The 25,702-nt window shown below is 31.9% G+C and overlaps 3 protein-coding genes across 17 annotated transcripts in view; all 3 read right to left on the bottom strand.

Moving 5' to 3' along the window:
- The window catches only part of Unc-104 (kinesin family member unc-104), a 35,808-nt gene extending 19,158 nt beyond the window's left edge, over window positions 1–16,650 (bottom strand). For 6 of the 12 annotated variants that reach the window (XM_072016275.1, XM_072016276.1, XM_072016277.1 and 3 more), the window contains exons 1-4: window positions 8,089–8,509; window positions 1,896–2,069; window positions 532–614; window positions 77–155 (exon numbers count right to left, since the gene is read on the bottom strand). In XM_072016275.1, coding sequence (XP_071872376.1) covers window positions 77–155; window positions 532–614; window positions 1,896–1,995 — 262 coding nt within the window. In that variant the 5' untranslated portion in view covers window positions 1,996–2,069; window positions 8,089–8,509. Of the gene's footprint in view, window positions 1–76; window positions 156–531; window positions 615–1,895; window positions 2,070–8,088; window positions 8,511–16,256 lie in introns of those variants that run through there. The other 6 variants (XM_072016269.1, XM_072016272.1, XM_072016271.1 and 3 more) reach the window with 2 other exon arrangements.
- A 139-nt stretch (window positions 16,651–16,789) lies between these two features.
- Window positions 16,790–18,704, bottom strand: Sod2 (superoxide dismutase 2). The gene is made up of 3 exons (XM_072016306.1): window positions 18,524–18,704; window positions 17,382–17,671; window positions 16,790–17,302 (listed from the first exon to the last, which is right to left on the bottom strand). The coding sequence occupies exons 1-3, from the start codon at window positions 18,559–18,561 to the stop codon at window positions 16,974–16,976; spliced, it is 657 nt and encodes a 218-aa protein (XP_071872407.1). The 5' UTR covers window positions 18,562–18,704; the 3' UTR covers window positions 16,790–16,973.
- A 406-nt stretch (window positions 18,705–19,110) lies between these two features.
- Fl(2)d (Pre-mRNA-splicing regulator female-lethal(2)D) lies at window positions 19,111–25,636 on the bottom strand. Of its 4 annotated transcripts, none has more exons than XM_072016293.1 (6): window positions 25,198–25,636; window positions 23,833–24,193; window positions 21,497–21,621; window positions 21,222–21,400; window positions 20,980–21,134; window positions 19,111–20,898 (listed from the first exon to the last, which is right to left on the bottom strand). In XM_072016293.1, exons 2-6 carry the CDS (start codon window positions 24,062–24,064, stop codon window positions 20,180–20,182), a joined length of 1,410 nt encoding a protein of 469 aa, XP_071872394.1. In that variant the 5' UTR covers window positions 24,065–24,193; window positions 25,198–25,636; the 3' UTR covers window positions 19,111–20,179. The 4 variants fall into 4 exon arrangements, with proteins under 4 accessions (XP_071872394.1, XP_071872396.1, XP_071872395.1 ...); XM_072016295.1 differs by lacking the exon at window positions 25,198–25,636 and adding an exon at window positions 24,812–24,944; XM_072016294.1 differs by lacking the exon at window positions 25,198–25,636 and adding an exon at window positions 24,640–24,794.
- Window positions 25,637–25,702: the final 66 nt, after the last annotated feature.

Genomic DNA, 25,702 nt, shown 5'->3' with positions numbered 1-25,702 from the left:
GATGCTTAAAGTATTGAGAAATTGTTCGATCAATCTCTGCAGACGTTCAGAAATTTTCCATTTGGTATATGCTCACCTTCGAAAGCATGCTCCAACATCTCTTCGCCGATATCCTTGTAGACCATTAGTTGTGAAGAATAATTTGCGTCGTTTGGCTATGACAAAGAATATAGTCCATTTATTATGTTTTTATACTATCTGTTCCCGATATCGGTTTTACGATAATGCGATAAATTATCGAATACATGTTTAACTTGTGTCCTTTTATTAGCTTCTTCTTGGTCTTAATCTCAGTAGGAGTTATTGTAAGTACCTATATAATTTAGACTCTCTTTAAATAGTTCGATTCTTGTTATTGATCCGTAATTTTAATTAAGAGTAACGTGGCAAAAACAATTCACTTTATTAATAATGAATGAATTTATGCTATATTTATAATAGATCTTTAGAGCAATGAAATGAAAGGAACACCAATACAAATGATTGATCTTTTTACGGAAATTCAATAAAACGAAAAAGGTATATACTTACGTCCATGGAAAAATAGGAATAATCGTAATTGAAGCTCTTGAGCGCATCTTTGCTGCCCGGTGGTGCTTTGGGATTCAATATCGCTGGAACACGCAAAACAGCAAATTAGTAATATAAAAGGAAGTCGTAACTTATTACTCGTCCTTACTTCATTTCCAACTTTTTCTGCGTTGTATATCAAGCATGATTCTCGCATAAGACCCATAAAAATTATATAGAAAGTTTCCAAATATAAACTTTTCTCATTCGTACGTATTGATCAAAAGCTATATAAACATGTAGCATATATTACGCACAAACAGATCGATAGACAAATAAATAATTAGATTAATACGTGTGTCACGGTCGAATAAGGTTAGCTGCAGATGATTATATAAAAAGAAAAAGTAAATATATAAAACACAAAATCCGGGAACATGGGATTACATGTCCATGTAAAAATATTGATTAACTATGTCGACATTTCACAACGAAATCATTACACACCAATGAACTGACGTCAATGTGTGTTCTCCGAACTTTATCTAATATTAAACTTGCCCCGTGATCCATTTGCATTTTACGAGACTTAAGGAACCGAAGTTCTTCGTTCAATTCGTAACGCAACATTAAAGTTGCATGAGGAATTGCATCAAATATCGAGTAAAAAACTTTTAACCAGAATTTTCACCTCGACATTTAAGCAGATTTTCCCTTCAACAAACAACGCGTGTATACAAGGCACGGTATTAGCCAACTTTGTTGAGTTCAAGTTGTTTAAATTAAAGATTTCAAATGAATGAAAGGATCGAAGGACGTGGTTATGCATGTATGCAAAATGTTAACCGAGTTATAATATCCTACTTATATAATATGTGTATGCTCCAATTATTACGTAATATTTTTCAAAATAATGTCAATTTTTCCTTTATCTGAGATTCAAATTGAATCAATGTTAAATTTGTTAATGTATGAAAACTACTTTTTCATTTCAAAGAATATTGGTTCATGAAACAATAGGAAAGACATACCTCAAATCAGGTGATATAACAGGCTTACACTCGTGAAAAACAATTGTCTAATCAGAAGGAGTTTCGTTCTATATGTTCTATACAAACACAATTACGATAATTGAACAACAAATCAATGGCGAAAAAACGAACATGCATCTATGTCTTGATAGTTAGAAGCAATTGTTCTCGTGGTAAACGCGGCAAGTGTTTTGTTTTGTCGAAAACAATTTTTTTTTTTTAAAAAAGAAGAAAAAAGGTAGAGAATAAATAATAATCAGACCACAATACAAAGACGAAGAAATGAAACAGAGGACGAAATACGAGTGGACAACAGTGTGAAAATACTCAATTATATTATTAAATTATACTCACAAGTAGTATTGCCGGACATTTCGATGATACATTGTGCCTCACGGGAGATCTCTCGATTGTTGAAGGGCCGTACCCTCACCGCCACCTTTACCGACGACATTTTCCGTCTGTTTTTAATTCAGCGTCGGATCACGACGGCGGCGGTGCTGGCGATTGACTTTTTCCTCGTTTTCTCTGTGGAAATAAGAAGGCATCGTTAGCGAAACTGGCATCGCAGAAGAAAGACACGATCGTAGGCTTTCATTCAGTAGCGGTCACGCGCTTCTTGATTAATTGTAACGATACGTTCTTTCGAGATGATCTAATTTGATATTATATCGCTAAATATTTCAGGAGGGACAGCTGAAGAGGAATGAAACGACGAAGGATTGTAATTAAAAATTTTTTTTTAATAGACGTATAAATTCTGACTGTGGGATATTTCGCGCAGAAATAGAAACAAAAGTATCATTTATTTTTTCATGAAGCAGTTTTATTATTTTATTCGTGTTATTCTATGCAACTCTTTGCGCGTATTTAAGAAGCACAACTTGTTTTTATTAAAATTCTTCACCAACATATCCCTTTTTAACTACACGTTATAAAATGTATAAAGATCTAAGAATATCACCAAACAAAATTATTTAGAGAAAAGATAAATAATGTATAAGTTGAATTTTATTAATACAATTCGGACAAGGATAGGAACGAAGTTGAAGACATATCTGTCTTATCAAATAAACGTCTTTTCATAACGTCGTATGTGCATGATCTTCTTCGATTCGTAAGGTTTGGAACAAACCTTTAAATATTAGTGAAATGATATCAGAATAAAGGAAGGTAAACGTATCGACGTCAAAACAATTTGATTGAATTTATTATGGTATATTTCATTAGGTCCTAATCGAATCTTGACGCCGTAAAGTCCGTGGCGTTAATTATCCACCAACAAGAGTAACTAGTACCTACATAGTGCATGGCGACGAAAATCGATATTCACCGACAAAAGGTTCATCTATCGGTGGGTAATTATCCTTCCATACACAGAACGGTCGGCTAATAAACATCAAACGAATCAGTGCAGGAACAAAAGAAGAGAACAGACTATCATTTATTCATAAATCCGATTAACTTTTGTAATCGCTGAAAAAGAAGTTCAGTATGAATATCCATGATACCAAATAAAGTTTCAAGACTCTACTTAAAATAAGAAATATTCAATACTTGCTTTTGTTCAGTAGATTTAATAGCAATTTTGAAGTCTATTGCTGTACATTGATGTCAGATTGGTCTGTATCACAGTGCATACTATGCCAATTTTAGACATAACTAACTATGTTGGAATAGCTTGAATTTTTACTAGAAACACTGCTTTTGACTTTTTTTACTAGAAACATTATAAAACAAACTTTTCACTTTACATTTAAAATACAAAATATATTCAAATAATATACAATAATTTTCATAATGCATATGATTCTTATCAATATTAAAGTAGTTAGATATCAATGACGTAAATGTATCATAGATTATAAATATCTTTCTATATAAAAATATGTAAAAACCGATAATTTAAGCAATTGTTAAGCGCGTTTGTTAATTTCATGAATTGATGTTTCTGATGTTTTTTTATGTAATATATTTTATTAGTTTGTGCAATGAGGAACAAAATGTGTTCAAAACCAAGGAAAGTATATTTTTAGCTAACTATAGGATGTAGTATGTACATATAGTCCCTCATCAATGGCTGACCCATTCTACTGCGGATGTATCGATATTCTCTTGTCTATTCAGCTGCACAGAAAAATCCATATTAGGTACAAGATTAGTTTTCGAAATCATTAGAATCTATATAACCAGTTTTATCTCCCTGATCAACTATCCGTGGAAATTAAGTGAACGTGTAACTTCTACCTCAAGGGCACGAACATAAGTTATATTTATAACTACATCATTAAGATTAAATTCCAACCCTATGCTTATCATAGCGAGGATGATAAAACTAATTTTCAAGGGTATTAAAATTTAAATTGGCTAATAAATGTCACTAAAAGATTACAAGATAGTTTTAATGTTGGATATAAATTCTATTAAATATTGTATACTGCGATTTTAATGTATGATTTTATTAAAATGTTAAAAATCTTTTCGTTTGATTTAGAAATAAAAATTCGTGTACTGTAGCAGAGATTAAAAAACAAAGAAAATTCTGAAACTATGTCGTTATTCCAACAATAGACCAATAGTCAGGCTAGGTTCCTTTCTTTCTGAAACGAAGCGGAACAACAGTTTGAATCATTGCATCCAAGGATCGATACGATGCATTCAAAGCAAAGAAATTGCAGAAGTTGCTCCTGAGCAAAGTGCCTTCTCCTGTAATTCAATCACGATGAATGGTAGATACAATTATCGTCGCCAGTAAACGTATTATTACCACTTGATACGACATCAAAGATGCTTATTTTATGATCTTCCCACGAGAAAGTGAAAGATCGATCAGGTGAATTGGAAAAACAACGAAAGGAGATGGTCCTGATACAAGCGTGGTACTAACGACTGAATATTGTGGTCCATTTTTAAAATATCCTCTCTGAGTAATTGGTTTGCTTTAAAGCAAGAGGTTACTTCTTTGAAGTCCGTACAATAAAGTTAATCAATCTAGTGAACTCCTAATCTATCTAATAAAACACAATAAAGAAAAATAATCTTTATTGCGCTGTTTAAATCATTCTAGCCTTCTTGTTTTTAAGTGAGATGATATGAAATAAAACTAAATTTTATTCGTAAGAAAGAAATTACATAGTATCAGAGGAGCAAGAAACGTCGAAGAATTTTTTCAAGCAAAATTTCCTACGCGAATTCCAATGAAAATCCTTTTGCTGTTATCTCACGCGAAGCATAAACGATAGTGATGTTTCAATCGAAGAAAAATCTCTCCGAGATGACGCAATTCCATGTAAGATTTTAAATTACGTCAGTGATACATAATGGTAATTCGTTTTTGTAAACAGAAAAATCTCGACATTCCCGTAAATGAATTTATTAAAACAAACTCAAATTTTCATCATAAAAATAAAAGTAAATATATATATCAATTAATGAAATATATACGTTACCTATCAGTTTTCAATTTTAAAAATTCTAAATTCGTACGTTGAAATTAAAAGAACTCGGATTAAAAAAATCTCAATGTTTAATTCCAAGTTTCAAGGGTTTTATTTTTCTAAACGTATTTAAATCTCGTGACGCACTTTGACTTCGATAATTACTGCGCCATTTAGAAATGCAAGCAAGCAGCTATGCTGGTTCGAGCTTAAAGCATCGCTTAAATGAAAGGGGTACACCGCACCGCTGTAAACGCGACATGATGATTTAGAAAAATGATTTCTTAAATCTGAATGCTTATAATATAATGGATCAAATATCTGATAACACAAGTATCCTTGATACGAGAATAATAATATCATCGCTATCGATCAACCGATAGTCACGGCCGGGTATTGAAAAAGACTGCAACCGTTGACTGACTACGCAGTGACACGAATCACTTGCAGAGTCTGAATAAGCACTGATCTCATCCATTCGATTTTATGAGCTACGATTTAAATCGTCGTACTTGCTGCAGGAGCACGTTTCTTTGTAAACCATTTTTATGGGTTTAATTGCATGATTAAAAATCAGAGAAAGATTAAACGTTATGAAAATCATGAAAATATTAATGTTTAACTTCTTGAAGGATACTGTCACATATTATGCATATACGAACAAATATTGTTAATAAGAAGTATATCTTGTACGAAATGTTTCTGGTTAAACTAAAATAGTTAACCTTTGCATATAATGGCATATGTATATGTATTAGCTTCCTTAGTTAAGGACGTTTTATCAGTTGGGAACGGAAGAAAACAGAATTTTTATTACTTTCATATTACCATCTTTATTACTCTTTATTCAACTAAAAATATATATATATAAATACCCTGTATAATATAACTTTATTTGATAGATAAAAACTATGGAGAAATTCAAATATTTCACATCTTGAAAAATGGAGAAATGCTAGGTAAGACACTTTAACTACAAAAAGACGATGTATATTACCTTTTTCTGAAAAACAAAAACTAATGATCTCTCTCTGACTTTAATAAATTTATAAAATTCATTCCCAAAGAGATAAAATTATCCTTAAAACCTACCATCCTATTTAATTACAAAATTACCCATCTATTTATAAAAATGTATCTTATTCACCGCGTAAAATAAAAAATATTAATTTATATAAGGCATTTTAATTTTTTTATTTTATTTGTTAAGAATCCGAGTCACTTGAATAAACGGTCCGGTAATTATTCTATGCAGCATATAGCGCCACTGGTGAAAAAAGAGCCATCGCTATCAGTTCAATATTCCATTGAATATTCTCCGTTATTGCAACATACAATAAGGCAGATCTTTTTGTTAAAGGAATATCAATAATATCTGAAAGGTAGAAGTATATATATTGCACGTCCGTAAATACGTAATTTCGGTACAATCGTATTGTGGTGTTCCGTATGGATGTAAAAGTTGGTAGAAGGTATCAGCAAAAAAATTTCATCTCCGCTCATAGACTGAAACGCAACAATCAGCAGGTTAGTAATTAACATTACGCTTCTTTGCTCGGTTATCGATTGACACGTTATAACACAAAAATAGATCTAAATCTATATTATTGTAGATTTACTCGACTAAATTTAGATTAAACTGAAATACGAGAAAAAAAGAAGAAATAAGATAAATACAATAGCTATTTTTAAAACTAACATGTATTCATTTAATGTTAATAATTCGTCCTTAACTTTATCTGAGATCGCTTGACTTCGTATTATCCTTTTTAACCTTTTTTAAGGTTAACTTTATACATATATGTATATTATTAGACTGGAAGTCTTTTCTTATATTCATTTTCTATTTAATTTATAATTTTATGATTAGAGAAGAAAAAATCGAAAAAGAATATAAAAACCGAATTGAATGATATGTATAGCAGGAAATGGAGTACATACTGCGATTTCATGGAAACGTATACCGCTGCGTGTGCAAGTACATTCTTGAGATGAACGTAAAAACATAGCCACCATGTAATCGATAATAGCAACCGAGTTCGAGTTACACGGTGACTCTAACCAACCAAATTTCAATTTTCTATTAATTGATTCTTAAATCTCTTATATCTCGATCTATCATCGATTCGAATATAATTGACGTAATATCCATTTTCAATATCTATTTCGATTTCCAATTGGATAAATATCGTTCCCCACCCAACGTAACCTCAATAATCTATACAAGTATAAATGAATTTTTCCATTTTCAATATGTTTAGTCAATATCTAAGATTGACGTTTTGACGTATTTAGTGAAATATCGTGTAATTTGTTTATGACAATTGAATATATTTCGATTCGTGCTACAGTGATGATTATCGATGGTATGACCTACCATTCGATTCGAGTGCACAGTCGTTGCACCATGTAGCATACGTATAGGGGTTTAAATGTACAAATTATCGTTGGATTGCTAAAAGCGTAACAAATTAGAAAAAAATTGTTACTTTTAAAGTATTTGGAAAAATGAATTTCAAGAGTGATCTATTTACCAAAATAGAAATATCAAAAATTTTCCAATACAATTATTTGGCAAGAGTAATATTATAATTCAAAAGAGTATTTAAAATTTGTTTCGAGTAATGAACAATAAAAACAATATTTTCTTAGAAGCCTGAAAATCTATAGATTAGTAACTAAATTGTAAAAGCAAAAAATAATCTTTTGGACAAATAGTTGAGTAATTAATAATTTTCCACTGCAAATTATTCTGGAAAATATATATATTTTTCCTATTTGTGCCACAATTCAAGCAAACCACCGATACGTATGCACAGTCTGAAGAGTATATTGTGAGCGATGTATACAAAATGTCGTCGAGTGACTGTTGACAGGACTCATTTACCAAAACCAAGTATAATGTGTAACCTCTTTTACCGGCAAATATTCTCAATATATTCTCCGCATATCTTTGATGTACGAGCTCAAACTGACACGGCATAATCGATAAAACAGTAGTAGAAAAGTGTCGCGAGAAGCGAGACGGGCGTAGGTGAAAGAACATCCATCGCGTATACATAGATTTTCGCGATCGATCGTTGTAGCGAAGACGTTTCTACGGTTCTTACCTTCGACTCCCTGTTCAATAACCAAGCTCAATCTGTCGTTCGTTTTCTCAAAATAAATTCGGGCGTTAAGCGTTCAGGTTCACCCTTGATTCGGACGATAGCGATGATGACTGTCGCTGATGCGACACTGGAAATGAAACCTTGAGAAACGATGGGAAACGATGAAACAACACTCAACGAGCCTCACAGTCGACGGTCACTATTATGTCGGTGCACTGATTATGCTTGAATGATCCTCAAAACTCTTAACGGACACGTACGCGGACATTATAATGTATTCATCCACGTATCGCTCACGGCTGAGCGTGTACGCGCGCACACTCACACACACATACACTCACTTTACTATTTGAGCCACCCTGCTGCACGACAACGAGTAACTACGACACCTCCGGTCGGCGGTCGGTCGTCGAGTGACGAACTGATTCGGAGCGCTTGCGCACTTACCCCCGCGGCTTCCATTAGCCGATGGCCGAGTTACCGCGTCGGCGCCATCTGCCGGTCACCTGATAGTTATCCCTACCCATGTGTCCTTTAAGCCCTTCAGGTCGCCTCGATTCTAATTTATTTCTTTTGGTTAACTTTTTTTAGTCTTTCTTCTCTTCTCCGGGCAATGGCTCGAATTTTAAGCCGTCCTATTTAATAAGATGACTTTTACAGCGAAAAACTTCCAGATCTCTTGAGTACCTGAGTCTTTTAGGTAGTGGTACTTCTAAGAACTTCATGTGCAATTACCACTTTGGTTCACCTTTTCCCTTTTTAATTTATACGTAGGGTGAGTCATACACGATTAAGATGAAATGGTTTTGGTGATCGTAACGATGATATCTGATTTTTTGTGATCTCACTTTTTTTCGTGCCTCCAACGATGCGGCTGTAGAATGTAATTGCATTTCTCTGGAGTAAAATCGTAGTCTATTTTTATGAGCAAATGCTTCGTACATGGTTTTGGAGTTCTTAGCAAATACTTTCGAGTGCCTCATAGAAACAAATATAGGGTACGGTCCGCGTACATACATGGGATTATTCGTTGCAATTGCGCTCTAAATTATTTCATATTAATAAAATAATAAAAAAAAATTCGTATTTCCTTTATTTCAACTAAAAACTATTTACTCGACTGTACAGCAATAACAAAGTGTTAAGAAATCTATACACTATTGTAAAACTACAAAATTAAAAAGACAAATTATACAGCTACACTTTATAACTATTTCTCGTCCCCTTTCTTCCTTTCTATATATAAATTCTATTTCTCTTTATCGAAATACTTACACATAAATACTCACACACCAACAACGGTATGTTTTAACAAAAGACGTCTGCGCAACAGTTCTAATTGAAACTATCGATCATAGCTTTATTCGAGCTGGCATTCATTGTTACAAATTCGTCGTCCATTTTGGAAAACGCTCTCATCTCATCGGTGTTTATATAAGTTCTTATCGATTCGATAAATTTGCTCTCTTCTACGCTTATTCTGTTCGGATCGTCGGCGAGCCAATATTTTTCAACGATCACCTGATCACGCGAAAGGGTTCAGGACTGAGCTTTCCCCATAGACGTGCTTGGGGTAGTCCGGATACAACCGAAGACCCTGCTGACGTAAAATTGCAATCTCCGTGCCTTAATACGATTTTTAAATTGGAAATGAAGCTTTGTTGATGCATCCAATATCCATCCTGGGTATTACAAATTTACTCTTACTACAAAATTATAGAATTACAATCAGAACAATTATGTAATATGATAAATGTTTTCTTTGAAATAACTAAAGCGTATTAAATACGTATTATATATGCTAGACTTTATTGCTTTCTGAAAAAGAACAAGCATAAACGAAGGTGGTTTTGTTATGAGTTAAGTCGCATAATTCGATAAAAGAAGCTATTATCCTAGAAATCAACTTGAATCAAGTAGTATTGGTCAATAATTAAACCGTGTACGGTTTAGAGACAAGTACAAGTTAGAGAAACCACATCTAATGAGTCTCATAAAACGATTACAGGGACTCGATCAGACGTTACGTAAAATTGGTTCTTTTACAACTAATGTTGTAAAGAATTAATACATCGGGAACCTAAATGTTTAACAGAAGTAAAATCAGGGAGATTCAATGAATCGAAATAAGACGGAAATCAAGAATAACGAAAACACGTTTCAAGTCACATACAGTATATGATTCGATGATATATTTAACAATCCGTAGCAGAAACTTGTAAAACATGACGTTTTACAGCAATGGTCATTAAATGACATCAAGAAAACGCCATTGGCCATATTTTCAAGAACGTCCTCGGAGAAACTTTTTACGTCTTCAGGTTTATTGCGTAGGCTGAGTGTAAGAGATATACAGATAATAGAACCGTAAGTGTAAAATATGAAGCGGAATGTAAATTCAATCGGTGAAAAAATAAATTAACGATATCGTTTTGATGGCGGTGAAACATTTAATTCTCATCGTGTTAAGCTTCTTGTTCGAAGAAGATCGTATTGTGCTTTTTATAAACTAAGTTTTAATTAAGTTACAGTAGATAACAGATTATAACATTTCAATAGGAAATATACGAGATGCAGTGTATTTTGCGCAATAAGTCTCAAGATGTATTGAAAGATTCGAAATGACTAGTCTGATTCTTTCTTTCCTATTATTCACAAATCAATGCATGTCGTGTTTTACATAATACTATATACTATGTATACTATAACACTAAAGATGCGACAGGTATAGGGGTTGCTCGGAGAAACAAAGGTCGCACACCCATCCCTCGTTAGGATATCTGTGGTGTCTATATATACAACAGTTTGTGTAAACAGAGATGTTAACAGACTACAGAAAATCTGTCAATATTTCCCAATAAGATTAAATCTATTTCCAATGAAATGCAATAGTTGATATCTCACATGTATCGATAGATTATGCTACCAGGTACATATGTACGTTATCTTTTTTTCATAAATATCTCTACCAGTTCATGCAAAAGTTGATAAAAGATTTTTTTCTATCAAAGTTTGCATATTTAAATTATTATTTTTTTATTTCTAAAGTTAGAAGCATTAATCTCGCGTTGAATACGAGATATACCATAGGAAGTGAGAACGTTTTCATGAAACAGAATTCTTCGCCAAATGAGTCATACACATCAATGACGTCAGGATACGTGCGTAGTTAACAGCCCAAACCCACGCTTTTATAAACTGCTCGTCAGATTTCCGTTCCGTTCGACGTTGAACTGATCCTTAGTCGTTATATTTTACGTAGTTTTTCTAGCCCTGTCATGATCTTCGAATTTTTGTGCCTGAATCACGTCCTCGTTTCAACAAAAAATAAGGAAGGAAGTTTAGTGTTGTAACAAAATCTCTAGCAAAAAATTGAAAGATCATACAACGATTATTTTATCTACTCTTCAAATATAAGAAATTTACTAAGGATAGAAACATATAAACGAAAATGGCTCAAAGAACGCAGCAGGGTCACAAGAAATATTATACGTAAGCAAGAATTTTAAAGATCTTGCTAAAAAAAATAGTAGAATCAAAAAGGTCATCTCTAGATATTACATATACGCAACATTGTACTTTAATCAGTATTTAATTAACTAAATAATAAATGTACCTATTTTCTATTATCTATATTGTATCATGTCTTCTTTACAGAACAAATCTGGAAAATTATGTATTAATAATTAATAGATAAATAATTTTGTCTTGCAAGGCACGTACAAAAAAATTCATTGCTAAAACGGTTAAACAAATCAAATTTTCTGACATCACTTTAAATTATTCCACTGGGCCTGCACACCAATTTCCTTCTAAATTGCACTTCTGCGCAGCAAAGTTCCCTCGCAATTTATTTAACGTAATGATAGGTTCTCCAGATAATTTTCCATAATTTATTGCCAGGAAGAACCGTGCAACTATTCATACTAATTACTCGTTACGACACCGCGTTACTCAAAAATATAGGATAATTATGAATATGAATTAATACCGAAATAAAATGAAAAATAATAAGTCCACGGTGACGCATTTTTTTCAATGCAATTGCCCTAATTTTCTCCGTGTATAATCCCACGCCTATTGTGAGGGACAGCTCTTGTAATTAAGATAAATTGATCGTAAAAGCATCAGTCCTGATTATCAGTAGCGACACGAATTGTTTGGTTTCAAAGAATTACTGCGATGCCGTATCAGGTGTGAGTTACTTTCAAGTGATTAGAGTAAACCATATTCCCAACGATGCAAAATTCCATTTAACATCATTTTTCCATCAAAAACAGAGTAAACCAAAAACTGATTTCAATCTAAAATCTTCATTTTGTAATAAATATATACGTATTATTATTTAATTATCATTTAATAAGCTTTTTGTATTATGCTTTAAACTATTTTTATAGCTGCTGGTTAAACTATTTCATTGGACTGTTATACGTTATTCTTCTTGTTAGATTTATAAAATAAAAGTACGACATGGGAACGTTTTTCAAATATATCACAGAAGCCTATTTTTGTCCAAATCAACAAATCAAATTTAAAGTAGAAATCCTATATATTCCTCTTATTTTTTATGCCAAAATAGGCAGACAAATCGAAGAAGTGAAGCCACTATTTGATGAAAAGCATTTCAGGGAAATGCTTCATTTATCAAAAGAAGCAGGCAATAAACCGAATCCCATTCGTAAACGAAAAACGGCTGCAAGAAATTGTCAAGAGACCTATCCCGGTGCACCTTATTCCAAATTCAGCGTGTCTTACATACATTTATGTGAAATAATTTTTCCACGAAAAGTAAGAAATAGTTAGATCATTCGAATTTTCTGAATAAACTTTGAAGGATATGACAACGAATCTATGATTAAAAATATTTTCGGATGATCGATCTAAGTCGACGAAGGTATGCGCACATGGTTGCTGGAGAGGAATTTGCCCTCGAAAGAGAAGTAGTATCGAAACCAGTGATACACGGTAGTAGGTGGTTGGAAGCAATATGGCGACCCTTAGTTAGCGATGTAGAGTGCGCGGGCGCCGATCGACATCGTGGTCCAGGGTCGTGCATGCCCGCTTTCTCCGTTTATGGACCAATCACATCGCGCCTAGAGGAGAAAATCAATAGGCGTAGAGGCACGGATGACGTCAGCCTGCAACCCGACGATCGACCGATGCGACGCGGGCGGCGCCGGCCAATTTCTACGGAGCAATCAATAAGTAAAGATATCCAACGATGTCGGCAATAGCACCCACGTATCTTTATTTCATCCACATACGAATACGTATCTAACCGCCTGTTATTGCTCACTCAAAAATCTAATTCAACTTTTGTTACAACCCCCTAATCACGAAAGCTACCCCTAAAGGCAGTAACCGTTTCGTCAATATAGTAGCCAAATTATCAATATTGTTAAAAGTTAGAGACTCTCGGTTACTGCATATCTATTATTGCGTTTACTCATTCATAATTTTAGATTATAACTAGACCTTAAAACCACGAAAGTTACTTCCCAAAGCATAATAGTTTCGCTGTTATAACAGCTGAAGTGTTAATATTATTAGAAAAATTTAGAAATATTCATTTATGATCTTAGATTATATAATTGCAATTCCTAACTATAGAAGCCACTTCTGAAACTGTAATAGTTTCATAAATGCTGTAGATGAATTATTAATGTTATTGGAAAATTTTAGAAACCCGGTTATCGTATACTTAGAGTTGTGTATAATTATTCATGATTTTAGATTATAACTGCACATCCTAATTAGGAATCCACCTCTAAAAAGGGGTGATACTTCTATGGGTAAAATAGGCAAATTATTAATTTGCCCTTCTTACCTAAAATGTTCTGTCTATCATTTTGTCTTTTTTTAAAATAACTGGTGGCTACTGACATGAGTTATTTGCCAAAATGATAATATTGAAAAGATATGAAATAAATATCTTGATGAATACATATATCTTTATCGACAACAAATGCTATCTTACGTTAACAGGCTGTATTGAATCAAATATTACAATATTTCGATAAAATTGTTTTTCCGTAACGTTGCATCGTGAGTAAGTTATATATAGGTAGTATCATTGACGCATGTTCATATTTCATGAGATTTCGTTCCAGGAACGTGACTGGGACATTTGACCACTGTCACAAAAATGATAAATTTTCCTCTAAATTTCCTAATATTATGTCACGTATAATTATAATTTGGATGTTCATCGTTTATAATTAATTACATTTTGCATTTTATTTTATATCATGAAAAATAGATGGCTTAATAATGTTATATAATAAGTAACATAATAATTATGAAATATATTCTACCAAATTCGTAATACCAATTTTGATAAATATATGTTGTTTCGTTTTTAATATCATAATTTTTTGATTTACGATATTCTAAACGCTATTAACTTTATAATAAATATCATTTAACATTTTTATATTAATGTATATTAAGATTAATAGAAGAGTAAATTATAACACATAGATGTCATGTTCAACGAAACTTCATAATTAGTATTCTGTTAAAATTATACATGTCAAAATTTACTGAAACGTGCAAAGTTCCGAGAAAAGAAGAATAACTTTCAAAGATATTGAATCAAAGTAGATACTTGACACTTTTATTCATAGTACCATTTTTAATCATCTATCGATACACAAATAATTTCCATCGATCATATTCAACTTATTAAACTATTACTTATTTAAAATGAAGGGCAAAAACATTACACTTTTCAAATACAGATCAGAAAAATTTCTTTATTTTTTCTCTTTTCCTACATTAAATATAAGTCCTTCCATTATCTTGTAGTATATAATATTTTTAACTGCTAAAAAGATTAAAATAATTTCAAAAAATATAAAGATTTCTATTTAAAACTTTGTTTAAATTTATTAAGTTCGTATTGGCCCGATCACTGAATCAAAACAGCGTTCTTATTCACAACAAATTTGATAGTCAATTTCTATTAACATATCCCTAATGAACTTAGATCAGCACAAAGATTTAGTTTGTGCCCCGGTCTTTTCAGCATCAACCTTCCACAGCGTTGCACCTGCATACCTTAATTTTGAAAAAATCCTAATCCTAGAAGCGCGGTATAATTTTCTTCAGTAACGATCCGCGACTCGAACGTATTTGTGTAAATGTGTACCATCGGGTGGCTTCGTATTTTACCAACAAAAACCTTGTGGCAGAAACGAGTCGATTTCACGCGCGTTCACTAAGACGAAAGCGCCCCCTTCGATCATAATTAACACTTCTGATATGCACTAATATAATGAATCATTCGAAACATGCTGCGAACGTACTTCTCGATTCATTGATCTTAGAATTAACTACATAAATACGATACATACATGCACTTATCTTTATATATCGCATATCGTTCAATCTTTATGCAAATACACGTACGAGCACACGTTAAGAGCAAATACAGATGAGAACTTTCTTTTTTCAAACCCTCTTTGACATAACAGAGAAATATATCATAGAACGTGTAAAAAATGTCAAGTATCCATCAAAATCGTTTCTTCAGATACTCATTTGCAAGGAAATATTTCGAAAAAAATTACACTTGAAATGTTCAAATTACTTACATTTAAGCCCTAGTCTTCGAATTTTTATGTCCTAATTTTGCGCTCGTTTTGACAAACAAAAGGATTTTTGAAGTTTTAAAAAATCACGCATATTAACAATGATTCTTTCATATTTTCCTCAAATTACAATTTTTTAACAATAGGAAAACCCGATTATGTCGGAAATGACCCAAGGAACGTAGAATTTTTATCCCTAATAATAATCGATCAAAATTCTTCGAACGATTTTTTTATATTTTATATATGTAGTGCATTTACGAATTGTCATCGTATAAAGTCAAACTAACCATGCTAATGAACTAACTATGAAACAGAATAAAGGAATACAATGTCGCGATGGTTTAAAACTGATCTGTCTGACTAAAGTTGTACGTATCTACTGTGTACTCCAGATTGACAAAGCAAACAGGAAATTAATTTACGGCGCAAACGGCATTCGAGGATTTATAATAGACGATGTATTGTACACAAACGAGTTTACGATACCTACAATGATGGCAACGCGTTCATGCATTCATAACGAATGTGCTATTAGTACAAGTGATTAAAATGACAAGAATGTTTTCGACTCACCAGATACGTAGGCAGTGACGTGAAAACAGCTGAGGACCTCCGGCCATACTGGTTCTAGTTCCGCGATGTTCCTCGAGACACGGCGTGGACGCGACGCGACGCGACGCAAAGCAATTCAACTCTAACCGATCGATTATCAAAGGCGCGAGTTAGGCGTCTTTTTCTTCTTTCTCGGCACTCGCTTGTGCAGCTTATTAACCGTGTGGCGCTGATGTCTGTTTTCTCTTAGCGAAATAGCGCGACGTTTCATACGAAATTTCCAATTCACACTGCTCATTGATATTATACCAGATGAAAACGGAAATGACCGCGATGGTTATCGATATATGATAACTTGAATAGCGCGATTCGATTTGAGCGCGAAAGTTTTTCAAATCGTTCTTGATGTGTAAAAGATGATTCTTTTATTAATTTAAGAATATCGGTTTAACATTTGAAAATATATTTTATATTTTTAAGAAAGAAAAATAATCTTTATGAAATAATATAATTAGTAAGATATTTCTTTTATCTAGTTTTAAACCAACAATAACTTCTCTGGCAAATTTCATTACCATTTATTACTATATGTGTACAATATATACGAAACAGATTTATATAAAATCATAAATGTCTTCTGAAGACAAACAAGAAGAGAGAGAATACGAAATTGATTCTCGAAAAAGGTTCATACTATGTAAAAATCATTTATGACACTATCATATTTTCCTTCACTCTTTAACATTTCTGAGCATTATTGTAGCGGCTATTCACGTCATTCCAGTTCACTATGTCAAAGATAGCTTTAACATAATCAGGTCGAACATTCTTATATTGTAAATAGTATGCATGTTCCCAAACATCGATACCAAAAAGTGGTATCAAACCAGTTGTAGCTTGGAGAGGATCTTGGTTAGCGCAAGTAGCTATCCTTAAAGATTTTGCTTTTGGACAATATCCAAGCCAGCCCCAACCAGAACCTTGGATAGCAACAGTACTCTCAGATAACCGCTTTTTCATTTCTTCCATACTACCGAAGTCCTTCTCAATCTGTTTGAGGAGTGCAGCTGACAAAAAAGATACTTAATTAATTTGTATTTGATTTTATTACAGAATATCTATCTTATGTAGTAAAACAATATTTACCATCTGGTTTACCGCCATTTGGTGAAAGGTTACACCAGAAAATTGAGTGATTTAAGTGACCTCCTCCATTGAATTTAATAGCTGGACCCAATGCAATTTGCGTATTAACATCACCTTTGGCGACAGCTTCTTTCATTTTCTCTTCGGCAACGTTTAAATTGTTAACATATGTCGCATGATGCTTTGAATGATGCAGTTGCATAATTTCAGCGCAGATAATAGGTTCCAAAGCCTTGTAATCATAGGGTAATTCAGGTAGTGAATGTTTTGTTCTCACAAATGTGTCTTTGCTAAAAGTGAAAGATACATAATAGAATTTTTATTTTATCTAGAAATTTGCACAATATATATTGTAGAGTTAAGAATAATATGTATTAGTTAAAAAAATAGAGTATAAATTATATATTTAACTTTTATGTTTAAAAATATCATATCTACAAAATATGAACTTTGTTTTCATTGATAATATGAATATTATCTTGTCATATGTTGTTTTTGTCATATGTCATTTTTTGCATTTCAAATTTAAATAAAATTTACTTCATACATGTATGATGTATATGGACTACAAATATAATGATATTCATATATCACATTGACAAAGTATTTATCTAACATGTATCTACATGCCAGAGGTCAAACCAAATTGATATTGATTTTTTGTATATATAGTTAATTTCAACACTTTGACAATATGTCTAAATATATCTTTTTAAAATATACCTTTGCCTTTTGTAATTTGGTTCAATATTTTCAAATTTGATGGATGCATCCAATACATATGGCTGAATATCAATAATAATTTGTCACTTAACTATCAATTATTGTAAAATAAATTTCAATTTGGAACTTAAATTGTATAAATGACCATATGAATTATATATTTAATTAAGTGAAAAGAAATCAATTTATATTAAATATAGTTCATTCCAAATTTTGTTACTATTTTCTTAATTATATTTTAAAGTACAAATGTTAATCTTTTATACAATTATGCATATATATACAATATCAATAAACGCAATTCTTATGAATAAAAGGTCTAATACTAATGACAAAAAGTAGGAAGAATGACAGGTTAGAAATTATATAATATCAACTATGCGAATGTCAATTATAAATAAAAAGTAAGATAGACTTACATTGTGTTGGAAAACAGAACACGTCTTGCTGCAAACATTATTAAAACTGTGACGAATCAACTTGTTTTTATAAACTAATATCAGAAAATGTGAAGTGCAGAAGTAACCGTTGATCACAGACTTGTCGCAATAGTTGCAAAAATCTTAATGCCGGAGTATGCCGGGAAATGGCTCGAACTCTACTACCACAACCAGCTATACAAATATCAGATATTACGTCACAGTTTTTTCCACTGACAGTAGCTCCATTACTAATTTTCCCCTAATTAGACATATTTAGATGATATAATATTATAATTCAAAAATGACTAACCTTTAAAAAATATTTTTTTCATCTTGATAAACATCTTCTCGAAGTTTATATTAATTATTTAAAAATATTTCGTATAAAATTAGGAACAAATACAGCTTTTGTGTTACAAGGCTACAGGCTTTGCGGTTTCAATTTTATTTTAATTAGATGTTTTTAATTTCCAATTTTCATAACTGTAAAAGTTGATGAATAAAAGAAATGACGTTTTACCTTACAATTATCATAAATAATTATTTTTGTGTTGAAAGGTAATCTTTAATTGATAAATTACATATTATACAATAATAATCGTTTTTGTTATAGATATATTTGAATTGAATTATCCACAAATTATATTTTAATTATAGATAAGTTTCCAAAAATTATACTCCAAATACAATAGATATACCTATTCAAAATCCAAACTAAACATTGCATACCAAAATTACAAATGAATTAGAAAACAAAATATTTATGTAAGAAACACGATAAAAAATATGTGCTTTTATACAAGATAGTATAAAATAGCAATGTAAATATTTTGTATATTTGTCCTCAAAAAAAATAAAAAATATGCAACTGTGATGTTCTGTGATCTACAAGATCAGTTGCACGTTTTACTGAAATTAATATCGTTTAATGTTTCATATAATTTACAGGTATTCAATAAATCTAACAAATAAACCTCAATTTTATTATACATAATTAAAAGCATATTTTATGCATGAATAACGAATGTTGACACGCATGTCTCACAATGAAAAAAACAATACATACATACAAATTATTGCGCACACAATCGTGTATAAATCTATGTATGTGCGTCGTTGTGTACCAGATATTAACATTTGTGTATTTACATAATAAAAAAGGCATAGCCCTGATTATTATTCTATTGTTATTTATATTCTTTATGATTGCTCTGAAAAATCTAACAAGAGAAGCTACTATCAATGTTGTAACGAATTTACAAAAAGCCATTTAAAAACGTTGAAGCATTTGTTCGTAATAACGAATACTTATTAGAAAATTTAATGTAATTTTATTGCGAAAGAAAAAATACGTTTTAACTATCTACCCCTTTATTCCAACGCCACGTTATTTTTGTGAAGATATAATCATACGTAATTCAAGTGCTGTTATCTTGGCATTAACGTGACTTCAAAAAAATTGAAATAAAAGATATATTTACGGATACACGTTATGAAAAATTACAAAACCATCAGAAATAATATTTATCATAATGTGTCTCCATATTATTCTTAAATATGAAATATTAGATTCAACTTATGTTGGGTATTAAGTCACGCTAAGCTTTGTTCATATACAAGTGTTATGTGTATAAAATCGTTCTAGAAAACTGTTCATTCTGGATCGCTTTGAAGCGTCTCACCATTAGTTAGAACTAACGCGTCATCATCAGCTTCGTTATAATCAAGAGAAAGGATACTCTCTCTTCTCTTTTTTTTATATGTCCTTTCGTCGTCACTACCTGGTGCACTTTTGTCCCTTTTGGTCCTATCCCTACCCCTAGTTATTCTAGTTAGCACCTCTTCCCCATTAGTTTTATTGTTATTTCTATTATGACTTTTGCTCCTCAGTATCCTCTTATTATTTCGATTTTCTTCATGTTCTTCTTCCCTATCACTTAATTCCTCATTCTCTACTTTAATGATCAAAGCAGCCGAATCACTTGAGCTTTCGTCATTATGATCTGCTTGATTCGGTTTTCGTTCGACCCGTTCTGTTCTTTCAGTATTAGAAAACTCACACTGTGGCGATCGCTGCGATGATAACGGTGGAGTCCTAGCACCTTTGCACACATCACTATCTTCCATTGATTTTGAAGTCTTTGTTTCCAAAATTGAATTTTCCTCGGATTCTTCCTTCTTTATTGGTGGTGTGTGAGGTGACAAACCATTCGTTAAATTATTTTCGCTAGAATTTGCTTTCAACGCTGCATTTTCTTGCTGTAACAATGTAACTGATTCGCGAGCTTTACGTAGCTCCTGTTGTAAAAAGTAAATTGTGCTCTGCATTCCTTCAACATCCTCATCCAAATCTTGCAAGAATTCATCCAATTCTGTAACATAGACATTGCCAAAAGATATTAACTACTTTGATCTATAACATATTAAAAAAATATCTATAACAAAAATAATACCTGATTGTGATTTCTTCATTTCTTCACTGAAACTTCTTTGAAGAGCAAGATCTCCCTCCAACTTAGCAATTCGTCCACTAGCAATCATGCGGCCTAATTCTTCATTTTCTTGATATAACAATCTGCATTTTGCCATTAGTCTTTTACCTGTATTGCTATAGATAAAAAAAAAATATACAGAGTGTCATTGGAAATACAAATTTGTTATTTAGTTTTATCAAAAGACGTAAATTATTATTTACCTATCTGGTGTAAATTTCCAGGCACTAAGTTCGTTCTGGGTGTCCTCTAATTTAGCTTTAGTTGTAACAAGTTCTTGCCTTAATTTTTGAATTAAAATATTAACAGCTGGATCTAACAAAGCAGATCTTAAAGCCACAGCAGATGGAGCATGAGCAGCTTTCATTTCAGCAATTTGACTCTAAAAGAGAGAGGAAAGAAGAAGAAGAGTTACGTGTTATGAAATTTTTTAATTAGTTCTATATTTCTTCTATTAAAAAGTGTAAAATCTACATACAATATATTCTTGTAATTCTTGTTCTTTAGAAGCAAGTCTCCTGACTAAAATCTTCTCTCTATGAGATGCCTCTGCATGTTGCTGCCTGTACTTGCTTTCAGAGTCCCTCAATGAGGATAGCTCACCTACAAAAAAAAATTATATCATTTCCTCTTTTAATTAAGACTTCACTGTTTAAAGCTATCTATGTGTTTCGTCAATTTGTTTTATGTTTATTATATAATCATTTAAAAATTTAACAGAGTATGAGCATATATATATAATATGTAATATAATGGGTAATATAATATATATACACACAATATATATTCACACAATATATTATATATATACACATATGTATATATATCATATAATGTACATTTTTTATTATATTTTAAAAGGTTATGATTTTTTCAACTTTATTTCAATTAGATATAAAAATACTATACTTCAAATACATTTCAAACATAAAAATCATTAAAGAAGTTATTAATTGATAATATAAATTTAAAGAGAAAGCTGTATTAACATTTATTTAATTTAAAATACAATATGAAAAAAGATGTATTTTCATGTCTTTCATAATTTTATCTATATCTTTATGATGTATAATTTTTATTCATACACTTTGAATAAAATTATATTTTCATAACTAGAGTTGGGGATTATTTTATAATATTCATTTTTATTATTTTCTCCATCTCTGGTAATAATTCGTTTAAATAATGATAAGTCATATAAATTTATGAGACACATAGAGAGCTAAAAACCTTAAAATATATATGCATATAATATAATGGTACAGAGTATTCTGTACAGTCTCTTTTGATATTTCATATCTGTATATCTTTGGTGAAAGAAAGCATAGTGGTGAAAATCTACTACATACTGTTTTGCCCTAAGTGCGCATAAACAAAATATGTTTTCATATGTATGTGACATTGATTGCCTGACAACTGACATTTTTAATTAGCGCATACTTTGAGTTTGGAGTCGTTGCATCGTGCCATTTGTGAGATTCTCTGTGCTTCCACCGAGACCAAGAGTGGACGTTACTTTTCTTCCATGAAAATAGATAGACTACTTGTTGCAGACACAGATGTTGTCACAAGATGACCTCCCGGCCTTATTTGATCAGGATTGTATTTTTTTCAGATTGGTACTTGGACATCAGGAAGTTATGGTGCAGGTACAAATGCATGCATGAATTGCGTTCATAATGGGAATAGATAGGGATGTTTGTCTAGGAACATAATTAAAATTGTTCAGTTTTATCAGATATATCTATATATAAGATGATATTAAAGATTGTAGATTGGGATAAGAATTGTTAGGATTGGAAAAAGCAGCTGGAATTTCAGATCATAACTGCATCAATTAAAGGTTTCGTACTTCACCAAGACTTAGGTTCACGCATCCCTGGCACAGAGTTTTGTGGGCCAAAGGATGACATAGGGCCTTTGTTTTTACTCTTCTGAGTGGTATATTCAGAGCCAGCAAGGATGTTGTATTTCATTCAATCCTCGCAAAGTGGAAACTCGATATCCAATGTACACACAAACACACACGCACTGTCCTGCTTCTGGCAGTGTGTTTTACTACACTGTAGAATTATATGTGGCACACTGCACGGTCACTTAAGAGCTCATACCAAAAGTAAGCTATGTGTGTTTATTACAGTGAAAGAAATGATTCATAGTGAACACATTCGTAAAAACCTTTTCATCTCTTCTTGTCACACAATATCACTTTTTTCGACATACACTTTGCTTTTAGCATTAAGTGACTTTTAATATCAATAGCAGCGCAACTTAACACCAGATAATAAAATTATGCATACATGCATAATATTGTATTAGATTTTCTGTACATGCAGTGTATATGACTGTCACATCACTTCTGCTCACCAAAAAAATTTCGAACACTGTACATATTGGCATTAATTTAATTGCCCGCACTACACATCACAAATGTAGTTTTCAAAATATTACAATATTACTGTATCACTAGCCTTTATCTAAAGTCTATTACCCAATTGATCTATCTAGTGTTTCATATGAATACATAAATTTTCTACAATTGTAATTTGTTTATCGATGTCATAAAAGATGTTCTTAAGAATTTCATCTATCTTATTACGATACTTATTTATTCAAAATTTTTTCGACTTTAGGATTTATAAAAACTTAGCATTATTATTATCCTAAACACAGTACTAATAATATGCTTAATCCCTAATCTTAGCGTCCCTATAAGAGTCTTGTCTCATACAAGAGACCGTTGTGTTCTGGCATTCATAAATTCGCTTAAGAAATGTGGTGAGTGAGGTGGTCTCACTCAAGTGATCTCAGTACCTTCCTGGGCTGCCGCCTGGGCCTCTAGACACTCCACATACAAGTCCTGTTCATGCCACTTGGCTGCTAGCTCGTCCTTTGTCATGCTGTCCAATTGTTGCTGTGTTAACTTCATACGCCTTGGTTGTCTAGGAGAATGAGGACTGCTTGGTTTTCCTCCCATACTATTATTCTGTGGACTTCTTGGTGAAGATGGACCGGCAGACTTAACATCGTTGCACTCTTCTGCCATTTTATATTAGAAGTTATTAAAACCACACCCAGGCCTATAAGTATGTTTCGAAGGCTGCCTCTTCTTCTTTAACTGTTTAACTGCAACGAGTGCGTTGATGATATGCTATTAGTGCTAGCACACATTTGTCTGAAAAAAATAAAAATATTTTTTCAGTATAATATATGTATATAATATAAATAAATTTGACAATTATATAAACTTTAATAGTATGCTAAATTGTAATTTTATTGCTTGTAAGTTGACTGTCTTACTATTCTACATTTACAATAATATTATTATTACTACAAATATATTTATTGTTATTTAACAACCATTATTAATTTTTAATACATTTTTAAAATTTCCATAACGTAATATCAATAAATAGTATATGGTATATTCTAGAACATACTCTTATAACTAAGGTTATATAGTTACAATACATTAAATAGTAAAATAAAATATAAGAATCTTGTTGTAGATAATAAATTATTTATAGAGTTATATTTACAAACTCTTTAATTTACAATTTTTAATTTATTTTTGAACAGCGTATTAATATCTAGTATAGCATCGAAAAAACATATACATACAATGCAGAGTTACTATGTATTATTAAAGCTATAATTGTAAACTTGTACGATAGTACTATACACATACACGTTATATTTACTACTTCATTTTCATAGATATTACATGCACTTGTCATGTACTAGGATAAAACTTTTTCAGGGCGCAGGTTCGGACCCGGCTTTTAGAACATACCGCGTGATTGAAGAAGGTCACGTGGCACCGTTTAATGTTTTATTGCGACATGCAAGGTAGGGAATGTAGGATCCAGTTATCTATAGTTGAAGGGAACATTGACGCCATTATGTCGACATGTCTGCCATAAACGAGAATTTCGCGATATAAGATTACCAATTTATAATTTATCTTCTCTCGAAGATCATTAAAATTACTTGCATATATGAATTATAAAAAAGGTTTAAAAATATTTCTGTAAAACAGTGCACTTATAATCATATAGCTGTCCAGATGTTTGATACAACTTTAACAATTATAACACTTTTCTAACATAGATCGTCGTGAACTTACTACTATGTAATATTATCTAACGATATAACATGATTCTTGCTCACTTCACATACCTGGTATAGTGACACGCCTATCATTCCATTGAAAAATGTTTGTATCCAGTATTCCGTATAACGTGAAACGATGAAACACGACACCATGCATGTGTATATCCACGTACATGTATATACATATATATGTGTATATATATATATATCTGTTTGTGTGTGTGTATACCAATGTAATTTCGTAGTCTGTTATAAGCAAGTTCAAGCTTTCGTTAGTGAGTTCCTCAATTGATCAATTGACGAATGGAATAAATGTGATATACAGGACTTGTCTCAATGTACCGCGCATTCCAAATACAACATCAATACGCGCACATGATACACGTATCGCGCAAATACTTGAAAACCATGCCACTATAGGCTAACACAATAATGTAACTAATCACGAACAATGATTACTGCCGACATCACGTTCAGAGTCTAAGAAACGAATGTCAGGCGCATGCTCCAATCACAATTGTCCAAATACAAGTGCTGACATAGAAATGTACCAAATGTTTTTCGAATAAAT

This window comes from Bombus fervidus, chromosome 14 (assembly GCF_041682495.2).
Source record: "Bombus fervidus isolate BK054 chromosome 14, iyBomFerv1, whole genome shotgun sequence".
Classification (NCBI taxonomy): Eukaryota; Metazoa; Arthropoda; class Insecta; order Hymenoptera; family Apidae; genus Bombus; species Bombus fervidus.
The sequence above is the reverse complement of the archived record's forward strand: the minus strand, read 5'-3'. Positions and strand labels throughout refer to the sequence as shown.

What these genes read in the sequence shown, in the direction of transcription:
- Sod2 (XM_072016306.1), bottom strand. Translation starts at nt 18,561, where the DNA reads ATGTTTGCAGCAAGACGTGTTCTGTTTTCCAACACAAT. An exon ending in GTTCTGTTTTCCAACACAAT is followed by an intron (nt 17,672 to 18,523) that starts GTAAGTCTATCT and finishes TTTCACTTTTAG; the next exon opens with CAAAGACACATTTGTGAGAA. An exon ending in AAATGGCGGTAAACCAGATG is followed by an intron (nt 17,303 to 17,381) that starts GTAAATATTGTT and finishes CTTTTTTGTCAG; the next exon opens with CTGCACTCCTCAAACAGATT.